The sequence below is a fragment of the Rhynchophorus ferrugineus genome, unplaced genomic scaffold, assembly GCF_030347505.1.
Source record: "Rhynchophorus ferrugineus isolate W39M unplaced genomic scaffold, kcgeb_rfMv2 rfM7, whole genome shotgun sequence".
Taxonomy (NCBI): domain Eukaryota; kingdom Metazoa; phylum Arthropoda; class Insecta; order Coleoptera; family Curculionidae; genus Rhynchophorus; species Rhynchophorus ferrugineus.
In genome coordinates, this window is record NW_027472586.1 from 2,264,716 (window position 1) to 2,285,641 (window position 20,926).

General features: G+C 31.6%; 2 protein-coding genes across 3 annotated transcripts; one reads left to right on the forward strand and one right to left on the reverse strand.

The window, feature by feature from the left end:
• Positions 1-214: 214 nt before the first annotated feature.
• Positions 215-12,307, reverse strand: LOC143200163 (uncharacterized). Its single transcript, XM_083059058.1, has 3 exons — positions 11,973-12,307; positions 6,465-6,586; positions 215-1,068 (listed from the first exon to the last, which is right to left on the reverse strand). Exons 1-3 carry the CDS (start codon positions 12,048-12,050, stop codon positions 975-977), a joined length of 294 nt encoding a protein of 97 aa, XP_082915184.1. The 5' UTR covers positions 12,051-12,307; the 3' UTR covers positions 215-974.
• Positions 12,308-15,884: 3,577 nt separating this feature from the next.
• LOC143200161 (enolase) lies at positions 15,885-19,220 on the forward strand. 2 transcript variants are annotated; one of them, XM_076410560.1, is made up of 8 exons: positions 15,885-16,036; positions 16,533-16,666; positions 16,730-16,942; positions 17,590-17,750; positions 17,810-17,942; positions 18,010-18,141; positions 18,196-18,377; positions 18,433-19,220. In XM_076410560.1, exons 2-8 carry the CDS (start codon positions 16,543-16,545, stop codon positions 18,787-18,789), a joined length of 1,302 nt encoding a protein of 433 aa, XP_076266675.1. In that variant the 5' UTR covers positions 15,885-16,036; positions 16,533-16,542; the 3' UTR covers positions 18,790-19,220. The 2 variants fall into 2 exon arrangements, with proteins under 2 accessions (XP_076266675.1, XP_076266676.1); XM_076410561.1 differs by having other exon boundaries at positions 15,900-16,036; positions 16,523-16,666.
• Positions 19,221-20,926: the final 1,706 nt, after the last annotated feature.

Sequence of the window (20,926 nt, forward strand, 5' to 3'; positions counted from 1 at the left end):
GGAAAATAAAGAAAACTTTATCATTTGTGGTTCAATTTTTATAAATACTTATTTTGATGACTAATTTTGCAGAAAATTTGATAGCCGTCAACTAGTTTGTCACTGTCACAAAAAAAAAGAAAACAAAAGAACGCAAATTTATTTTGGACGAATGAAAGAGTATATTTCATAATATTTATAAATTTTAAAAGGGGATGAAATAACACACAAAAAATCCAGTACAAAAATATTTTATTATATACGTGCGTATGTATGTTCCTTATGTAATATTGTATTCTCCTAATAGTAATGAATCATGTTATGCTGACAAAATAAATAGACAAATACTGACATAAATAATATAAATAACATCGAACTGTCGAAACTATATCTGATAATTTGGTCATGGAGTTCTTGCTGTTGCCCTACCTAAATTAACGCTAAACGACTAACATAAATGTAATCAAATTACTGTCTATTAAACAAATTTAAACATAGTTTTAGTACGAACAAGACTAATGCAATTATACAGCGACCGAGAGAAGAAAGAACCTGTCAAAAAAAACTATTAGGATTCCGGGACTTTCCTGTTAGTTGGGTGGTGACCCGCCTTACGTCGCGTTGCAAAATGCGCGGCCCAATATCAATAAGTGATCATCCGAAGAAAATATTTTTTACCGACTTCCTGTTATTCTTGCGAGTATGAAAGAAGGTTCGGGTCAAGAGAGCCGATTGCGGCAGCACTTTCTCGTATTTTTATCACTTTTTACATATTGAATACAACGTATATTGCGGTAATTAATGAATGATTTCAATTAAAATTAAATGTTTGCGATGAAGACCGGGATTTTTACGCGGGTTTTTTTTTAAATCGATTTTGAACGGCCACCGATGTTCTTTTAGGGATGTCTATAGCTAAATAATACAGTTCTGGATATTGTACTATTTCATATAGTCACCGTATTGCATTAGATTGGTTGATTAAGTTTCTGGTTTCATTCTCCGGGTTTGGTGCATCTGTAGACGAAGGCGTTGATCGATATGTCGTCCTCCGCTCTAAGGCATTTTGTATTTTCTGGACACTGGCACCTAAAAACAAGCAATACCATATTATTGACATCAAAAACTAGTTTATTAAACTTAATTTTCTTTTTTAGTAAAAACAACAACACTAAATTCTCATAACTCAACTTTTAATAATAGAAACGTCAGGATATTTTGACAGATGATTGTTTACTTTAGCCCTTCCAATAAAATAACCAATGGGCGTTACCAAAGTTTATAATGCAACGTTGCCGCACCAAATTTAAATTTTCATTTATTTTGACAAACAAACATTATTAAACAAAAATAACGTTATAAAATATAATTTATTTTAACTTTATAGTATATCTAATGCATATTTATTAAAGGATATTAAACTACAGTTAATTAAATAGCCACAATAGCTTGTAGGTTAGAGTTGTTTTATTATATTTGCATTTAAATATAACAACATTGTCCAGTACCAAACAAAGCGAATTTTATAAATCGGTTTTATTATAGCTTCGGACGCATTAATCTTCATTCTGTCTCTTTTTAATTAGATTAATGCTAATTAGTATGTTCCGCGTTCACAAATAGGATTTTAAGTTTTTATAAAATTCACCGTAAAAGAAGTTCAACAAATAATAAGCAGAGATTAATTGTAAAAAGGTTCCTGAATATGATACCGGAAAAATATTACAGGACTATCAGAGAGGAATGTAAAATTATTAACATTAATATTCAAGGCTATATTCATCTTCAATCAGGGATAACACCAGAAGATGTCACCTCCTACCGGCCTATAAGTTTATTACTGACAATTTCGAATATTTTTGAGAAACTGTACATAAAGACGCTAAATTATGTAATAGAAAAAAGAAATATTATTCCAGAACACGAATTTGGATTTCGCAATAAGCATGGGATAATAGAACAAGTGTATAGACTTGTAAATAAAATAAATATGGACTTAAACGCCAAAAGATATGGTTCAGCTGCATTTTTAGACATATCTCAGGATTTTGATAAAGTATGGCATTTGGGATTGCAGGTTATAATATAGAAATTCCTCTCATGAAGATCCAGCCATAGCATCAATGAACCTACAAACACACCTGGATCAACTACAAATGTGGCTGAAGACATGCTGTATTTAAGCCAACGAAACAAAATCCACTCATATAACTTCTACTCCATAGAAGAACATATCCACCAGTCTATATCAATACTTGTCAACTCCCGCAAGCAGAAGATGCGAAATATCTTAATATGCACTTAGATTAACGCTAAACTTGGAAGAAGCATATACTCGCCAAACGGAAACAACTTGGACTTAAACTCTACCAAATTGTATTGGATTATCGGGCGAAAATCCAAGTTATCATTAAATAACAAGATATTACTGTATCTATACTCAAACCTAGTTGGCCATATGGAATCCAACTATGGGGAAACGCTAGCAAGTCTAATAGATCCATCATACAACGGTTCCAAAATAAAGTGTTGCGTATCATTGTCGATGCTCCGAACTATGCTTCAAATGAAGTGATAGAACGCGATATACCTCTAGAACCAATAACTAGTGTAATACAACGTGTTTGTGTAAAATACTTGGAAAGAGCATCGCAATATACTCGCCAATCAGCCAACAAATAAAACTGGCTTTCACATTCGTAAGAAGTTGATTTAAAAATATAATAAAACAAAAAGAAAGGAACTCATTTGACATAATCTAGTATGCAAATCCGTTAATTTATTTTTCGAAAATCGATTAAAAATCAAATTACCAACACACGTTTATTATACGCCGTTTATTAAAATTATTACGATTATTAAACATCCTTAAATCATCCTACCTAGAACATTAATTTATCTTTACGAGCTGAATTTAATATTTTTCCTCGTAAAACACGATCGTAAAACGCCCTGTACAGGTCCGAACCGATTCTTACCTGAAATAATAAAATGTAATTGGAAGGCAGTTGCAATTGATAAAAATGACGTGACAGAAACTCGTCATAGAAAAATTGTCACCTATTCTAACTATCTATCTAAAGTGTGAGGTGAACATACGTCATCTCAATTTATGACGTTAAAACGGTGCAATGTTGCCGCATCAACTCAGTGTTACTTTTGTTTTACTTTATTTTTTACTTACCTAACACATTTCTAATCTAAATAAAATTATGAAACAAAAATGTTATCAAATATAATTTATTTTAACGTTATAATACCTCTAAAAATTACAGTTAATTATGCGGCCATAATAGAATATAGGTTAGAGTTATAACCTCTTATTATCATCGTTTTCAAGAATTTTGCATACGTTTCACAACCAGACTTTGACAAGTTGGTTAGGTTACGTGTTCGAACATACCAGACAGTATTGTATCTCTTTTTAACTGAAATAAAATGAGAAGGTAAAATATTGTCTGATTCTAAGACGAATTAATGAATGCAACTTTGGATTCACTATAGATGTCACCAATAGATCTATAGTCCTTCCAATAAAATAGCCAATGTACGTCATCAACACTGTCGAACCTATTGCCAAATTTGGTTATAAAAACTTTTTTTTATTACTCTTAGTAGTTCCACAATTTGCTCCGAGGGCAATAAGTATTTGTTATGTTTATAATTTATATACATGGCATGTAGAAAATCACTTCATTAAGTGATATCCTGTATAAAGTAGTATATTAAAAAATTAGTCGTGTTCTAAAGCATATTCTAAAGTCTATATGTGTCCAACAATCAGATCGGATGGTGTTAGACGTTTTAGTCTATGCACTTCACTGTTACTTCGTATATTTAGCTGATTGGCTTATTATTATTATTATTAAATAGGCTTGAGTATAGCTTTATACAATAATATCTTGTTATCTAATGATAACTTGGATTTATGCCCGATAAGCCAATACAATTTGGTACAGTTTAAGTTCAAGTTGTTTCCGTTTGGCGAATATGTGCTACTTCCTTCGATATAGATCGTCGATCTAGATGTATACCAATATATTTAGCATCCTCTGCGGGCGGGAGTTGGCACTTTTAACGTTATATGAGTGGATTTTGTTTCGTTGGCTTTAATACACACCTTTGTTGGTTCTTTGATGCCATGGCTGGGTCTTCATGGGAGGCTAAGACTGCCGTCTCGTCTGCGTATGTCGCCACAGTAGTTATTTTTGTTGTAGGTAGATCGGCTGTGTACAAAAGATATAGTAGTGAACCCAGTACACTATTTTGCTGAACTCCTGAATATATTACGTGTAATTTGGTATGTTCATTATATTGTTTTACAGTAAAATGACGATCTGTTTATTTTGTTTACAGGTCTGTTCACTTGTTCTATTGTTCCATGCTCATTGCGAACCCTAAATTGGTGTTCTCCAATAATCTTTCTTTTTTCTATTATATAATTTAGAAGACTCTTCATGTACAGTTTCTCAAAAATGTTTGAGATTATCGGTGATAAACTTATAGGCCGGTAGGAGGTGACCTCTTCTGGTGTTTTCACTTTCAGCTACTTTCCAGATGCTAGGAAAGCAATTAATTCGTAATATAGCCTTAAATATTAATACATTAGAAAGTGTGCACTGAAGAAATCTAATTTTATTAACAACTAGCGACCCGCCCCGGCTTCGCACGGGTGCAATGCTGATACTAAATTAAATACACTACAGAAAAAATATGAACGTTGTATATAAAAACATAGCGGCCCGCTCCGACTTTGCACGGGCATAAAATATATATGCCTATGTCACTCAATGAAAACATGATTAAAATCGATCCAGTATTTTTGGTTCATTCATTACTGCCCTTGGCCTGCACGCATTAAATTTGGAGTAAAACAATTCCTCTTCCCCTATACTTACTATGAAGATTTTCTGCTATCTTTGGAATATCTAAATTCATACAATTTTTATTACATTACACATTTTTAAACGCAAATTTTAAATTTGTAATATCTCCGAAAATATTTGTTTAATTTACATGCTGTAAGGAACCATATTGATCTACATTAATTGCACACTGTATTTAAGGTACTTAATTCGATACGGATTAATGCCGTATTGCTTAAAATAGCTTCGTAAATAAGCCATTTTCTCACGTAAAAAGTAAACAATACAAATGGTTAATGTGGGTTATCCCTAAAAGATAAACATATACCATCGCGGACTTTTTTGTAGACCTTTTTATGGTGTACAATACTGTAGTACATTAATTTGATCTAACTCGTAGGTTTAGGCAGCGTTTTTGCTAATTGCTAAATAAGCCTAAAAAAATAGGTTAATTTACGACATTACGTTAGAAACCTCTAAAATTAGCAATGTTGCCTTAGTATATTATGCATGTATTATACATATAAACCTTCCTCTTGAATCACTCTATCTATTGAAAAAAACCGCATCAAAATCCGATGCGTAGTTTTAAAGATTTAAGCGCACATAGGGATATAGGGACAGAAAAGGCGACTTTGTTTTATACTATGTAGTGAAGATGTTATTAACAAAGAGTAACAGAAGAAACTAATGAGAAATAGATTGATATTAGAATTATTTGACAAGGAAACACAGCAACCAAGGAACATACGAAGGTAAACATGCTCTCTAATGAAGGTAAGTTATTGGATATGGATCATGGATATACAGTAGTTAATTAGTAGTGTTGGGAACTATCGACTATCGATTGTTTAGTAATTGACTACTTTTTACTATCGACTGTTTCAGTCGCTATTTTTGGTTCGACTGATTTTATTACTATTTACTATCGACTGTTTCAGTCGTATACTTTTAGTTACTATTTTTGGTTCTACTAGTTTCATTCGACTGATTTTTAATGTTCTGGCTCTGTCGTCCTAGCCGCGACCTTGAGAAAAATGTACCCAATTTAGGTTTACATAGATTTATATATATATATATATATATAAATTTTAGTTTTGTTAGTTTTTTGACTATCGACTGTTCGATAGTTCCCAATGCTATTAATCAGGTATATTAGGCCTCCAGGGGATACCATAGATGATTTAGACAAGACTTCAATGTAAATATAATAAAACAACTCTAACCTACAAACTATTGTGGCTGCTTAATTAAATATCGTTTAACTCCTTCGATAATATGTGCATTAGATGTGTTTACGTTTGAATAATTTTATATGTCAAAGCCAAAATAAGCTAAAAGTCAGAGTTAAATGACGTGTTCACGTCTTTAATTTAGATGACGTGAATTCACTCTTTTAATGGATGTTGTAAGTAAATGTTTAAAGTAAATAAGTGACCACAATACATGCAAGTACTTAATAAATGAGCGATTAAGTCCAAAAAACATAAAAGTTTGATGAATATATGATTGTTGCTTTATGAGGATTGCAAGAAATGGTTTGATTCACGAATTGTGTTGTGCTCATAACATTTTTAACGAAAAATTATGGATTTACACCAGATTCGACTAGCTACTAACTTGTTTCCCATAAAATAGTCGACGATCCTCGTAAATCGCTTATAAACCGCCCAAGCGCATGGTGTTGATGGTCGACATATTAGTTCTTCGTTGTGTGCCGGGTTCCCATTCGCCGTGCCGTTCTGAAAACAAACAAAAAATGAGACAAAACGATCACGATGGCATTACTGGAGATCTCGTTTATCAATCCGCGTTTTCCAATTACGTTTTGCGCCATAGATCATCTGCTGGGCGATAATCGCGCGGACCAATGAGCGCGCAGACATATTTTTTCACGCCGCGATCACCAATAAGGTCGCATCGGCTTATCGCCGATAAAAATGCTCTATTTCAACGGTCTCGCTCTTTGTTTAACTGCTTTAATTGATGGGAAGGGTTTAATTTATTGCCACGGCTATCGGTACGAGTATAAAATCGAATTATTTTTACGATTACCATTCAAGCCGGTACATTTTTGATCAGTTATCGTGGCCAGATGTAATAACATCGATTTTGAGAATTTTTCGCGGCGCAGATGACCTCAGTTTCATCAAAAACGTTCGCCTGACTGGAAATGTTGTAACAAAGAACATTGGAAGTTAGTGGGACAATAAATGACGTGTACTTGTTATGAATAATCTTGTTATATCTGAGAAATAACATCCAACTACATCTGAAATAATAACCACACCATTGATCTGACACTGAGTGAAAATATAACAAGAAAAAAAAACAAAACCCAACGATCACAAACAAGAGAAAAGACTGAGAAGGATTTCTGGGGCTCCCACGAAGTCCACTCGGATGACTGTCGATTGGACTTCGGAATGAAATGATGGAACCCTGTTTCATCCATTTTCACATATCGACGCAAAAACTCGGGTTTATTACGTTTGATCATCTTCAAACACTGGTCCAAATCATTAACTCGTCGTTGTTTTCGGTCAAAAGTGAGCTCGCGCGGCAATCACTTTGCACAGAGCTTTCTCATACCCAAATATTCGGGAATGATATGATGTACACGTTCAGTTGATATCTTTAGAGTGTCTGCTATTTCATTCAATTTCAATTTACGGTCGTTCAAAATGATTTTGTGGATTTTTTAAATGTTTTTCTCATTTCACCACGTCTAAACTTAGCATACCAATCCTTGATGGTTGATTTTCCTGGGGCAGTGTCCGGAAACTCAGCATCAAGCCAAGTTTTTGCTTCAACTGTATTTTATCCCTTCAAAAAGCAATATTTTATCAATACTCGAAATTCCTTTTTATCCATTTGTTTCACAATAACAAAAGTAGCTTCACTCAAAAATGCTATAATTCACAAACTAATGATGAGCCGTCGGTGTCAAATTTATACACGTATTTTTTGAGGGTTAGGTCTAACTAAAAAACATAGGGATTTAGTTCTAGTAGCGCCATCTATGTGTCAGGCCGGAGACTTTTCAATTCACCTGTTGAGCTGATATTAAGATATACAATTTTATCTAGTTGTTTATGACGCCATTTTGTATCCCAAGTAGATATAAAAAATATATCAGAACTCCATTGAGTACTTTGGGTAGAAGAAACTCTAAAGATTATTTTTCTTAAAAAAAATCTTTAAAATTAATTCACGCTGTTAATACAACAATGTTTCCAAAGTCTTTTAATTGTCCTTAAGCTTCTTACTGAATGAAGAAACCATTCTTTATGTTATCGTTCATGCCAACGTATACGCATATTCGTTTGAAAAGGGATGTGAATGAACTCGCCCGATAAAAACATATTTAATTGAAATCCGACACGAAGTTAAATCAGTATGCGATATTTTACGTTAAAAACGTTGAAAAAATGGCGCAACGGAAACTAATTAAATGAACACACCCGATAAAGAGGTTCGATTACTTTTATCTTGCTAGTAAATTGTTTGTAAATTGGTTTTTATTCATTTATGCGTTCTGCAAGTGTCACTGTTTATCAGAGAGCCTCTCAATGACATATCGAATCTCGACTGACATCGTTGCAAATTTAAATCCTTGTGCACATGCCATGAATCGCCAGAATTACTCTCGTACTAAAGGGTAATTTTTCGATTAAGAAAATGAATACTTATTCTTTATTAAAAAATTCTGTTTTATTATTTTATAGTTAAAATAAAAAATTGAAAATATACGTATCAAGTTAAAATGGAGATAAAGCCGTCAAAAAATAAAACACACGTTAAATGTATGCAATCAAAACCCATTAACTATACGGTGTGCTACAGAACGTAAATAAATGCTACAATATACATTATGCTTCCCCAGATATGTAATTTATCCATTTCTTGACTTGAGCGAAATTATATTACATTGTAATTTTGCAACATTGTATGAGGATAATTTTATATTATTATATAGGTGTATCAAGTCATTTACGTTCAGCAAATTTGAATTTAATGAGATAAGAAGAGTTATATTGGTACCTTTTTGCACTGACATTGATAAAAAATATTTTGTCTTTTCGTGTCATGTCTATGTGATAATAGAAAAAAGGAAGAATTTTGTATATTGGTCAGATATTTTCTTATTTATTTGTGTAATATTTTTAATAATAATATTGTTATAACATCTTCATAAAAAATGCATTTGTCACTGTCAAATATCGCCGTCTTAAAATAACCGATTACACGGCACACTTTGTGTTTTTAATCTATCTTTAGTCAATATGTCAACAAGTCGATTTTGATTATTATGGGAATAATAACATTTGTGGAAAAAAGACGAGACCTCAAAGCTCATTACGACTTCTTTTACACGTTAAAATTGTTTCTTATCGTAACATTTTTAGGATGTTTGCTAAAACTCTTCAGATATTCCCGTAAAAACGTTTTAACTTATTAATTTTTATTAATTTATGATAGCCCCTATATCATTTAAATTATTTTTACAAACTATTTAATTCATGTATTTTCATTCATAAAAAAATATTTATATACCCCAAAAAATCTTTCGAGTTTTTTTTTTATCAATTTTTATATCAACTTATTGAATTTTATGAATTGTATACATATTAACTATTAATTGATGTTAAAATGTTAATTTATTTATTTACTCGTCGCATAGCAACGACGTATGTATGTGACAGATATAAATGTCATTTCCATTCAGGATTAATTTAGGTTAGGTTTGTTTTTGACACCGTGTATTATCCGCGAAACAAACAACTGACAATTGAATGATTTTAAATCAGTGAAAATGTTCGGACGCCAGTTTTATCTGGTTGGACAAACGAATATTATTAGTCATATACATAGTTCGGTGTATATTTTCTATAGTAAATAACTAAATAAGTTCATTTGACGTAAGATAGGTCAAGAAACTACGTATTTTGTTAATTGCCCAACACGAATAATTCATAATATTTTTCGCGGCCTGCTTGATGGTAAAGCCCGATAATATTTTTTCACGCACATCAAACAGGTCATTTGGTAGCAATCTTTGTTTAATGTCTGTTCAAATTACGTATTATAATAATAAACATAGACATTTTTTATCAGCATCTAAGTAGGGAATTCTTAATTGGTTGTAATTAGAGATAAGTTGATGGGACATTTTGTTTTAGGTCGCCGCTCCTTTTTTTAGCAGAGCTTTTTCTTCAAGAATTATTGATTATTGTCTTCAATTTCTCAACAAAAACTTGTAAACAAATGACAGAAAATGATATATGACGTTAGTCGTCATATAAAATCAAATGATAAAACAAAATTTCTCTCTCAGTTCAAAATTGGAAGAGTTAGAGGTTATGTTATTGACAGATGTATAATCTTACGTTATGACACATCCAGCAATTTTGACAACTTATTATCGATGGTGTTTCTTTTTCAGACGACATAGTTTTATTAATGAAATTTTATTAATTCCCTCCGTAATAAAAACATTGCAAAACGGCGAACTATGCGATTTTATTAAAAGTTTATACTTTAACGTACCCATTCCCACCAAAAATGCTGATTGAAAATTGATAAACAATTAAAATGACGTAAATCGGGGCGACATCTAGGTCAGCAATTTAATTATAACAATAGAATCAAAACAAATGAACTGGAAATCGAAGCATATTTCGATTATTACCATGATGTTTATGCATTTTTTTAATTTAGATTCTTATTTGACCCATTTTCTCGTGATATTATTTTGAACATAACCCCATTTTAAATATTCCTGTAATGTCTTACTCGCTTAATACTAAATATAGCATATTATTGTAACAATCAATTGTTTTGGTTACATTTTTTTATGTATATTCATATTCTTGTTGATATTATTAATATGTTAAATGTCAATGTTAAATGTCAATCTTAATGTCATTTTAATATTGATTTTTACAGTTTCCTTTTCTGTACTTTTTGTTTATTATTGTAAAAAATGTATCAATTTTAAATTTTAAACTTAATTAAATATTGATAATTGTAGTTTACTAACAGAAACCAGTATATTTCGATAATATAAAACTTTTAGAAAGTTTCATGACGTTTGTCATGTTATCCAGCTTTTGAACTTGACAATCTCTTTAATCTAATATTTTCCTATGTTACAGTTGATCTTATTGAGTTGAAAATATGTTTGAAAGGACTATAAAATCTTAATATTGATTTCTATGTTATTATCATTGAAGTTATATACTATTAAAACAATGTAAATATTAGAAGTAAATATAAATTACCTAATATCGCTTTCTACACATTTATTTGGAGAATATTAATATGTTGAATTAAATTCAATTAGTCTGTGAGAACTGTCACTGTCAACACAACTGTCATTATAATATTGTTTGTTACAGTTTCCTTTTTTTATGTTTTATTTATTGTTGTATAAATTACCTAATATCGCTTTCTAGACATTTATTTGGAGAATATTAATATGTTGAATTAAATTCAATTTCTGTGAGAACTGTCACTGTCAACACAACTGTCATTATAATATTGTTTGTTACAGTTTCCTTTTTGTATGTTTTATTTATTGTTATAAAAATATTATGATATATATATTTTTAAGTTGTAATAAACTTATAGTTTTTATTAAAATTTAAGGTGATTACTAATAATATCTCGTATAAATACAAAACTTTTATACTTCTAAACTTGATAATTTATTTAACTTAATGTTATTTTATGTTATATTTGGTCTCAGGATAAAAAAAAATTAAAAAAATCTTAATATTGTTTTCTGTGTTATTATTATTGAAGTTATATGCTATTGAAACAATGTGAATATTAAGAGTAATAATAAATTGCTAAATATCGTTTTGTGGACATCTATTTTTAAGTATCAAAATTGCGTATCTAATAATCCATATACTCGAATTCAAATAGAACCAATTAAATAATGTTTAAATGAAATTAAAATCCATCATATGTTAAATAATATTAACCGGTATTTTAAACTACAGCATTTTTCTCTAAATTAGAAACTTATTCTTTTTTTTTTAAAAAATGTTGATGTTTTTGTTCTCGGAATATGGAATATTATTATTATTCTGATGTTTTGATAACAGATCCAATACTTACTCCTGACGATGGGAAGCCATCAACGTTAACAAAAATCACTAGAACTACAACAATACCGAAAACCCGCACAAATTTCATCGTGTGGAGAGCGATCGTCACTTGTTCGGCAAAAGAGGCGCAAAAAAATCAGTGTGTATGCAAAAGAGTAGGCAACTTTGCTTTTTGATACCGTTTTGAGCTAACCACATGCGTTTATATGGGATGCGTCTTGGCGACATGCGCAGGCGGCTTTGGAATATGTGTCTTGGCCTGCTAGTAAAAGTGATGCATCAACGCGAATTTCTTCCTTTTCTTCGTCCAAACGATGCGGACCTCCCGTTCTTCCGATAACGATTGATGCTAGTAACAGTAGTATTACGTACAATATGTCAACTACATGCTCCATACGTAAGCGTCAACCTTTTGATCTCTGGTGTTTTTGTTTTTTTCTTTTTTGGATCTGAGAAATCTTTTATCAATTTATTTTCGTTGTTTTGTATATCGCGCCGATTCATTAAATAACATAAGAAAAACAGAGTGGGCCTGTTACTTATTTATTTAGTGACTATTTGTATATTATCAAGAATCATTAATAAATTCCACAAATTATGTTAAAATGTATTTTACCAATTGTATTTTACCTTTTTGCCAACATTTTTAGGGTATGTGCAAAAACTCTTCAAATATTCACCTAAGAACCTATTAATGTATTAATAGCCCGTAATATAATTTGGGTTATTTTGACAAACTATTTAATTTATATATTTTCATTCTAAAAATATTTACATACCCAAAAAAATGCTTTCGCGGTTTTTTATCACGAATTACTTATTGAATTTAATGTATTCGATATATATTAACTACTAATAATTTATGTTAAAATCTTAATTTGTTTATTTACTCGTTGCATAGCAATGACGTATGTATGTTTCAGATATAAATGTCAGTTTCATTCAAGATTAATTTAGGTTAGGTTTGTTTTTGACATCGTGTAATTTCCGTGAAACAAACGATTGACAATAGAATGGTTTTAAATAAACGAAAATGTTCGGAGGCCAGTTTTATCTGTTTTTATTTGTATATTAACAAGAATCAATAATGAATTGCACAAATTATATTAAAATGCATTTTATCAATAGTATTCTTAATAAAAACGATGTTAAAACATCTTCATAGAAATGCATATGTCACTGTCAAATTTCCCGTCTTAAAAAAAAATCGATTACACGGCACACTCTGTATTTTCAATATCCCTTTAGTCAATATTTCAGCAAGTCAACTTTAATGATTTAACATCTTTCTGCCAACATCTTACTTTAATATTTATACTATTCTATTGTACTTGCATTAATAGGCAAGCAAGGCGAGTACGGGATTAATAGGTTAATATATATTTACTAAATTAAAATATAACTAAACTACTTAAGCTAAAGTTAAGAATGCATTTATAAACTAAACAAATTCGTGTGGTTTGGTTCGCTTCAATCTTCTGATTTCCTGCGTGTCGTCCAGTAGCTATATCGCTTGCACTTAGCAACCTTATTTCACGTTTGAAGACTAAATCTTGGATCACTTCCTGTATCAATTTGATTTCAAGGTTACAACTCCAGCCGAAATAGGTTTAAGTGTTGAGAATGTCCCTTCATGCGAGACTATTTTTTTCAAAACCTTGTGAGATGTCCAGGAATATTGCATGGCAGTATTTCTTTAGTTCGAATGCCATTTCAACAACCGCTATGCACTTAGTCGATTGTCCAGTGGTGATTTTGAAATCTAAACTGGAAATTTGGTATTTCTATAAATGGTTTAATACGTTTTAACACCGGTTTCTCAAATAATTTTGATATCGCAGATAGTAGCGAAGTAGGCATGTAAGATCCAAATTGTTCTGCTGGTTTGTAAGGTTTTTTAAGCATAGTTATTCGAGCAACCATAAGATATTCCGAAATATGCTTCAGTCTCAAACAGGCATTGAATATGTATGTCAACATAATTATTGCTTTTCGTGGCAGCTCTTTCAATAATCCAGGTAAATACCACCAATTCCTGTAGCCTCTTTAGGATTAAGGTTGCTTTAAAAAAAATTACCAATGTCTGTGGCAACTTCTATTGGAGAAATCAGACTTACTGCTGATAAACAGGATTTCTGCTAGCATGACAATATTGCTGGCCAAATTATTATGAAAAATAAAGTTATTCCTATTAATTTTCAAGTTTAATTAGATATCTGTAACAAATGTTATCAGTCATAATTCTATCTCTTATATTCTTTATATCTTTATAATTCGCCCTTTAACCAATAGATGGTATCTCTACTGAAAAAAATCGGATGATATCTGTCAAAATGAAATAAAATTGTTCTTATTAATTTTCTATTCTAATTAGATATCTGTAACAAATGTTATCTGTTATAATTCTATCTGTTATATTCTCTATTATATCGGTTATAATTCGCCCTTTAATCAATAGATGGCATCTCCACTGAAAAAAAATCGGATGATATCTGTCAAAATCGTATACGAAATTTTATTTGCTAGATAACAACAATGTAATAGTTTGACAGACAAGTTGGCCGCGTAAACTGACTGAAATATTTTATTTTAATTATTCATTAATTATTTGAATTAAGTCTAGTTAGATTTAAGATGAAATTTAAATATAACAGTTATTAATTAATAAAACACGCATAAGACTAAAGTTACGAGACTCAAATATAAAAATATTTTTAACATTTATAACTACTATTTTATGTATGGTTAAAACGTGACCATTTGTCTTTCAGGCTTATTCGAAGTCAGACGACTTTAGATATGGACGAATGGGTTATATGAGACAGGAACGAATAGGTTTTACGAAGTAGCAGATATTTCACTCATTAATTACATGTCCTAAATAATATTTATAATATAATAAACGTTTCTTCTATGGTAGTTTGGTATGGTATTTTATATACTAAAAGATATCTGATATTATTAAATTTTACCAACGGTTTAATGCCATTGTTTTCAGAAATATTAAAATATAATTTAGATAAAATAAATTTATAAAAATTTGCATAATTAATATATTATATTTTGTTTATAATTATTATTGCTAGAGAGTTATATTTAAAAATAATTTAATTTTTAAACGAACATCTGCCATCTAACGGCCACTGCTCTTAATGGGCTTAATGCAAAAGGTTTCTGTAAAGTTGTGTAAATGAAAACCTGTGGTTTTCTTTAAAGGTCAAATAAAAGTCACATAATATTTAATTTTAATGTTTTGATATTCCTATGTAATGTTTTATTATTTTGATGCAGTAATGCATTCAATTTTATGTCATATATAGCGGATATTATTTTATGTATTGATTATTTCCAACCTTGTTTGAATATGATTAGAAGCGTTGCAAAATTAATAGTAACAATCAACTAACGTGACTTATGTCAGAGATTGAAATCCAAACAGAATATTCTAGTTCTATAAATACTTATATTGTCAATTATAAATTCAAAAATCTTAAATTAAAACAATTTTGGTTTAATTAATTTTTATTTAATAAACTAAGAGCATAGGCAGATAAAAGTACAATCTCTTGTATTGAAGGGTACATTATAAATCTCTGTTTTAATTGAAACCTGAGATTATTTTCATTAGTGTATTTTGGGTTGCCTATGTGTCTAATAATTAATATACATTCGTACATCAAATTATTGATTATTCAATTTAATTTGCCTTATTACCTTCTATTTATGTTGACTGAAATATTGATAAAGTGATTGGATTGATGATATTACTTTGAATTTGTTGATATATTAAAACAAAAATCTAAATTAATTATAGCGTCATCTAGTGATAGTTCAAGCTACACCTTATCCAAGAAATTTATAGCTTGTCGTCTTTAGCCTTCTTGGCGAGACAAAAAAGGACAGCTATAGCGGTGTCAATTTGCTAAAGGTCCCACCTATTGATCGGTGTTTTGACCTTAATTTCACCTTCAAAAGGTTAAAAGAGTCGGCGGATTTTGACGTTTCTCATTCAACGCCGGGTGGTGTAAGATATTGGAAGGTTTTTGGAAGAGTAATTTCAAGTTTTACCAAAAAGTAAGGCATTATAATTTTTTTTATAGTTATTTTAATAGATTAACAAATTATTTAGTAACGATTTTCATTTACTATTTTTAAGCGGAAGTTTTTACGTAATATTAGATCATAGAATGCTTTTTTAAAATAATACTGTATTTGTTTTAAGGTGCTGTTATATTTTGCTTAATGATTTAATATATATTTTGTTATAGTTTATATTGATAGTTGTGTAATGTTTAGGTTATTATAATATCCTTATTTTTTCTTAAAAATGTTGTTGCTTTAATGTTGATTCTCTGACTGTATTGATAAAATCCGGGCTATATATGGTTTATTTGAAAACAAATATGTATGATTCAATTTATCTCTGAACTGTGTTATTCAATTTATTCTAAATATTAATTAAATTGCATCACTAGTTAAAATATTTATTTGGTGGTGGTCTTCATTAAAGTTTCATCACTTTATTGAATAAAAAGGCTGGTGCGGTCAATAATTCGTCAGTTTTATCTAGATATTTAAAAATGCCTATCAAGAGCATCTTCGCCCGCAACATCTTCGACTCCAGAGGTAACCCCACCGTTGAAGTTGATTTAGTAACTGACTTGGGGCTATTCCGCGCTGCTGTACCATCTGGCGCTAGTACTGGTAATTCAGAGTTGCGTTACGGTGTCTGTTACCGTTGATACTAACATATCGTATTTTAAAAAGGTGTGCATGAAGCTTTGGAACTCCGGGACGGAGACAAATCGCGCTACCATGGAAAGAGTGTCCAGAAAGCCATCGACAACATTAACAAGGTCCTTGCCCCCGAACTACTGAAAGCCGGCTTGGAAGTCACCCAGCAAACTGAAATTGACGATTTCATGATCAAGCTCGATGGTACTGAGAACAAATCCAAATTTGGTGCCAACGCTATCCTTGGTAAGTAAATAAGTAGTTTATTTGTTTTCTTCTTATCAGTCTTAATTGTTCTGAGGTCGTTAACTTTGCTTTATTATTATTATTAACACTTTTTCCATCATAATTAAACGGTCATTTTCGATAAAAAGCCAATATCATAATTTTCAAGGAGTGATTTTTTTAATTTAATTTAAATGTACTTCAAAAGACTCTGAAATGGTCTAAAGGACATGGTAGCTAACATTTTTGGGTAATTTATTCTACTAATGATTATATCCGGCACTTTGTTCTCAATTACTTTTAAATGAGTCATGTGTTCTTGCTACTTAATGTCATGTGTGTTGAGGATGAAGTCGTGAAAAAAATATTGGAGGATTTGATTTCGAATTTATTGATTTTTCCTGTTGACCTTTCTAGTCCTTCAAAAAAAAAAACAGTGTGGTTTTTGTAAATAAAAATAAGTTTTCTTTGTTTTTTTTTTTCATTATCAAGGTTATTTACCTTCAAGGTTATTGATCTGGATTAAATAAAGTTTTTCACGTGCCAAGAATTATAGCAAACAATCAGTTCTGTTTATTAGTTTTATTTTTGGATACGAATACTTTGTGCGTTTTGTTATGACTGAGTATTATACGTTACCATATAATTAAGGCCATATTTTTGTTCAGGTATTTCTTTGGCCGTTGCCAAGGCAGGTGCTGCGAAAAAGGGTATTCCATTGTACAAACACTTGGCCGAGCTGGCTGGAAACGACAACATCATCTTGCCAGTACCGGCTTTCAATGTCATCAACGGAGGTTCCCACGCTGGTAACAAGTTGGCCATGCAAGTATGTTTTTGTTTCGTGTTACTTTCAGAGTTTGTTTTACCATTGTTGTTGCCTTTCAGGAGTTCATGATCCTCCCAACTGGAGCTTCCAGTTTCACCGAAGCCATGCGCATGGGTACGGAAGTCTACCATCACTTGAAGAACGTCATCAAGGCTAAGTTTGGTCTAGACGCCACCGCTGTAGGAGACGAAGGTTGGTGTTGATATATGGTTCGACCATCATCACGGTTTCTCTCATTGGTCGGTTTTTTTTTGTGCAGGTGGTTTCGCTCCCAACATCCTCAACAACAAAGATGCTCTGGATCTGATCAATGAGGCCATCGCCAAGGCCGGATACACTGGCAAGATTGAGATCGGTATGGATGTTGCCGCTTCGGAATTCTACAGAGATGGTGGGTACTGGTTTTTTTCTAGGTTGGCGTAGTTTTTAATCGATTTCCCCATAGGATCTTACGATTTGGACTTCAAAAACCCACAGTCCGACAAGAGCAAGTGGTTGAGCCCCGACAAACTCCAGGCCCTCTACCAGGAGTTCATCAAGGACTTCCCCATCGTATCCATTGAGGATCCCTTCGACCAAGACGACTGGAGCGCGTGGGCCTCTATCACCGCCGCCACCAAAATTCAAGTGAGTTTCTCGGTTTTAATAGGGTTTTATTTTATTGATGTTCACTTTTTCGCAGATTGTCGGTGATGACTTGACCGTCACCAACCCCAAACGTATCCAAACGGCTGTCGACAAGAAGGCTTGCAACTGCCTGTTGTTGAAAGTAAACCAAATCGGTACAGTGACTGAATCCATCAAGGCCCATCTGTTGGCCAAACAGAACGGTTGGGGCACCATGGTTTCCCACAGGTCTGGCGAAACCGAAGATACCTTCATCGCCGATCTCGTCGTTGGTCTCTCTACCGGCCAAATCAAGACTGGTGCTCCATGCAGATCCGAACGTCTGGCCAAATACAACCAGATCCTCCGCATCGAGGAGGAACTGGGATCCGCGGCCAAATATGCCGGAAAATCGTTCAGAAGCCCTCAGTAAATCGAGACTTGAAACAAAACTGAAGAAAAAAAAACAGCTTACTGTAGTCTTTTTAAAGAAAAAAATGTTAAAACGATGGATTACTGTTAATATGTACTGCCAGCCTTTTTTAACACATTTTCCATGTTTCACCGTAACAATATTTTTTAAAGTCTGATCCCGGGTGCAGTAAAAACTATATCCTTAGGCAGGCAGACAAAACTGTTTAAAACTAAATAATATTCGTTGGCTGTATCTAGAGTATGGAGTTGTCTGAAAAAAATTATTTCCACTTTTTTTTCTCGTTCTAAAATAACGTTACCGTACTATTTTTTTTCTTTGCAAATTTAAGGAGATGTATTTATTTTGTTAATTTATCGAATAGGTGTGAAAGTGTATCGTCAACAGGAATAAATATGTTTTATTCAATAAAAAGTATGAGTACTAAGTGATTCTGTTTTTTTATTGACCTTGTGTACGGACCTATATAATTTTTAAGTTGCGTAAGCCAACTGGGATCTAGTATTTTTCAATTTGACATCTGCGATGGAATTTTCTTATCATATTTTGTACTGCTGATAATTACAATCACAAGCTGAGATGGAGTTAAACTCAGCTGACTTGTGTAATTCTTTACTGAAACTGTAATTAAAGAGACTTTAAACCAACTATACATAGAGAATGTATCCCTACAGCCTTTTCCACACTTTTTTAAAAACGGCTCAGAATAATCAAGATAGCTTGAAATGTATGGATCTTAAAAACTGAGAATAATTGTAGAGTATGCGTACTGGGTATATGACGTATGGGGCTCAAATTACACTGAATTGAATAGTGATGAAATCATTTTCATAGGGCTTTTAGTTTTTGAGTTATACAATGAACAGTGTAATTTTAGAAGTTGAGTTGATTTCTGTTTATGTCGTATATCTTAAATACTAAGTTCTACAGTAATTTAACATGGTTTTAACAAGTACATAAAATATGGGAGTTTTATCTTGATCTGAGGGATACAAAACTTTTCCATATATATATATAGTCGTAAGATTTTTGGCCAATTTCAAGTTTTTTTTTCCATCACTTCTGTTGAAAAAATCACAAATTGATTAAAATTATGGGACTTATAAAGACTTTTACGCTGAATCGAGTAATGATGAATAATTCTCATAGGGCTTTTAGTTTTTAGAGTTATACAATGAAAAGCGTCTTTTCAAAAGTCAGTTATTTACTATTTATGGCGAATATCATAAAAACTGTTAAGTTCTACAGTAACTTAACATTGATTTTTGTTTATAATCACCACAAAGCATATATATTTTGGAAGTTTTATCTTGATCTGAGGGGTAAAAAATGTTGCCAGATTTTCCATATTTTCCATTTTTTAGTTTCTTTTCCATCACTTTCGTTGAAATAATCACAAATTGATGAAAATTACAAGAATTATAAAAAAATTTACGCTGAAAGCTGACGCTTTTTTCGAGTAGTGATGTAATCATTTTCATGGTGCTTTTAGTTTTTGAGTTATATAATGAAAAATAAAGTGAGTTGAGTTCTGTTTATGTCATATATCTTAAAAGGTTTTACAGTAATTTAATCTGGAATTCCTTTTCTTTCATCCCATAATACATATATTTTGGGAGTTTTATCTTGATCTGAGGAAATTACAGGAATTATAAAGTTTTAACAGCGATATGACCCTTTTTAAAGCTGTGCCTTCTCCTTCGTAAATGCTTTATGAGCTAGCAACCAGTCCTAAATGACAGGTTGTCAAATCTGGCGAGTAAGAAGGATATATAGCCATGATTTTGGTTCCTCGTCCATTTCAAACGATTATTAACAGTCTTTTGCTTTTCTAATTTAATGTTGTCATCAGCGTTGCAGTATTTTACCCATGTTGCTTCCTATTTGACGGTCTGCATAATTTAACATATACTTTGTACAATTTAATAGATTTCCTTTTGTGCAAATCAATTTTTATGATGCTGTTTATTCATTGAAATTGTTTATCCAACAAGGGTTATTTTTTAGGTTGATGAGGTGATGTAGATAATATGAGGCTGCTGCTATTAAAATTGCTTATCGTGGGTCGAACATATATACTATTTTGACTTACCTAACACCTTTTCCAGGTAACCTTAACCAGTTCCGTCAAATTGAC

Coding starts and splice junctions, on each gene's coding strand:
- LOC143200163 (XM_083059058.1), bottom strand. CDS start 12,050: ATGAAATTTGTGCGGGTTTTCGGTATTGTTGTAGTTCTAGTGATTTTT. Junction 6,587..11,972: donor ATGGCTTCCCATCGTCAGGA/GTAAGTATTGGA, acceptor GTTTGTTTTCAG/AACGGCACGGCGAATGGGAA. Junction 1,069..6,464: donor GACTATTTTATGGGAAACAA/GTTAGTAGCTAG, acceptor GCTTGTTTTTAG/GTGCCAGTGTCCAGAAAATA.
- LOC143200161 (XM_076410560.1), top strand. CDS start 16,543: ATGCCTATCAAGAGCATCTTCGCCCGCAACATCTTCGACTCCAGAGGT. Junction 17,943..18,009: donor CACCGCTGTAGGAGACGAAG/GTTGGTGTTGAT, acceptor TTTTTTGTGCAG/GTGGTTTCGCTCCCAACATC. Junction 18,142..18,195: donor TTCGGAATTCTACAGAGATG/GTGGGTACTGGT, acceptor ATTTCCCCATAG/GATCTTACGATTTGGACTTC.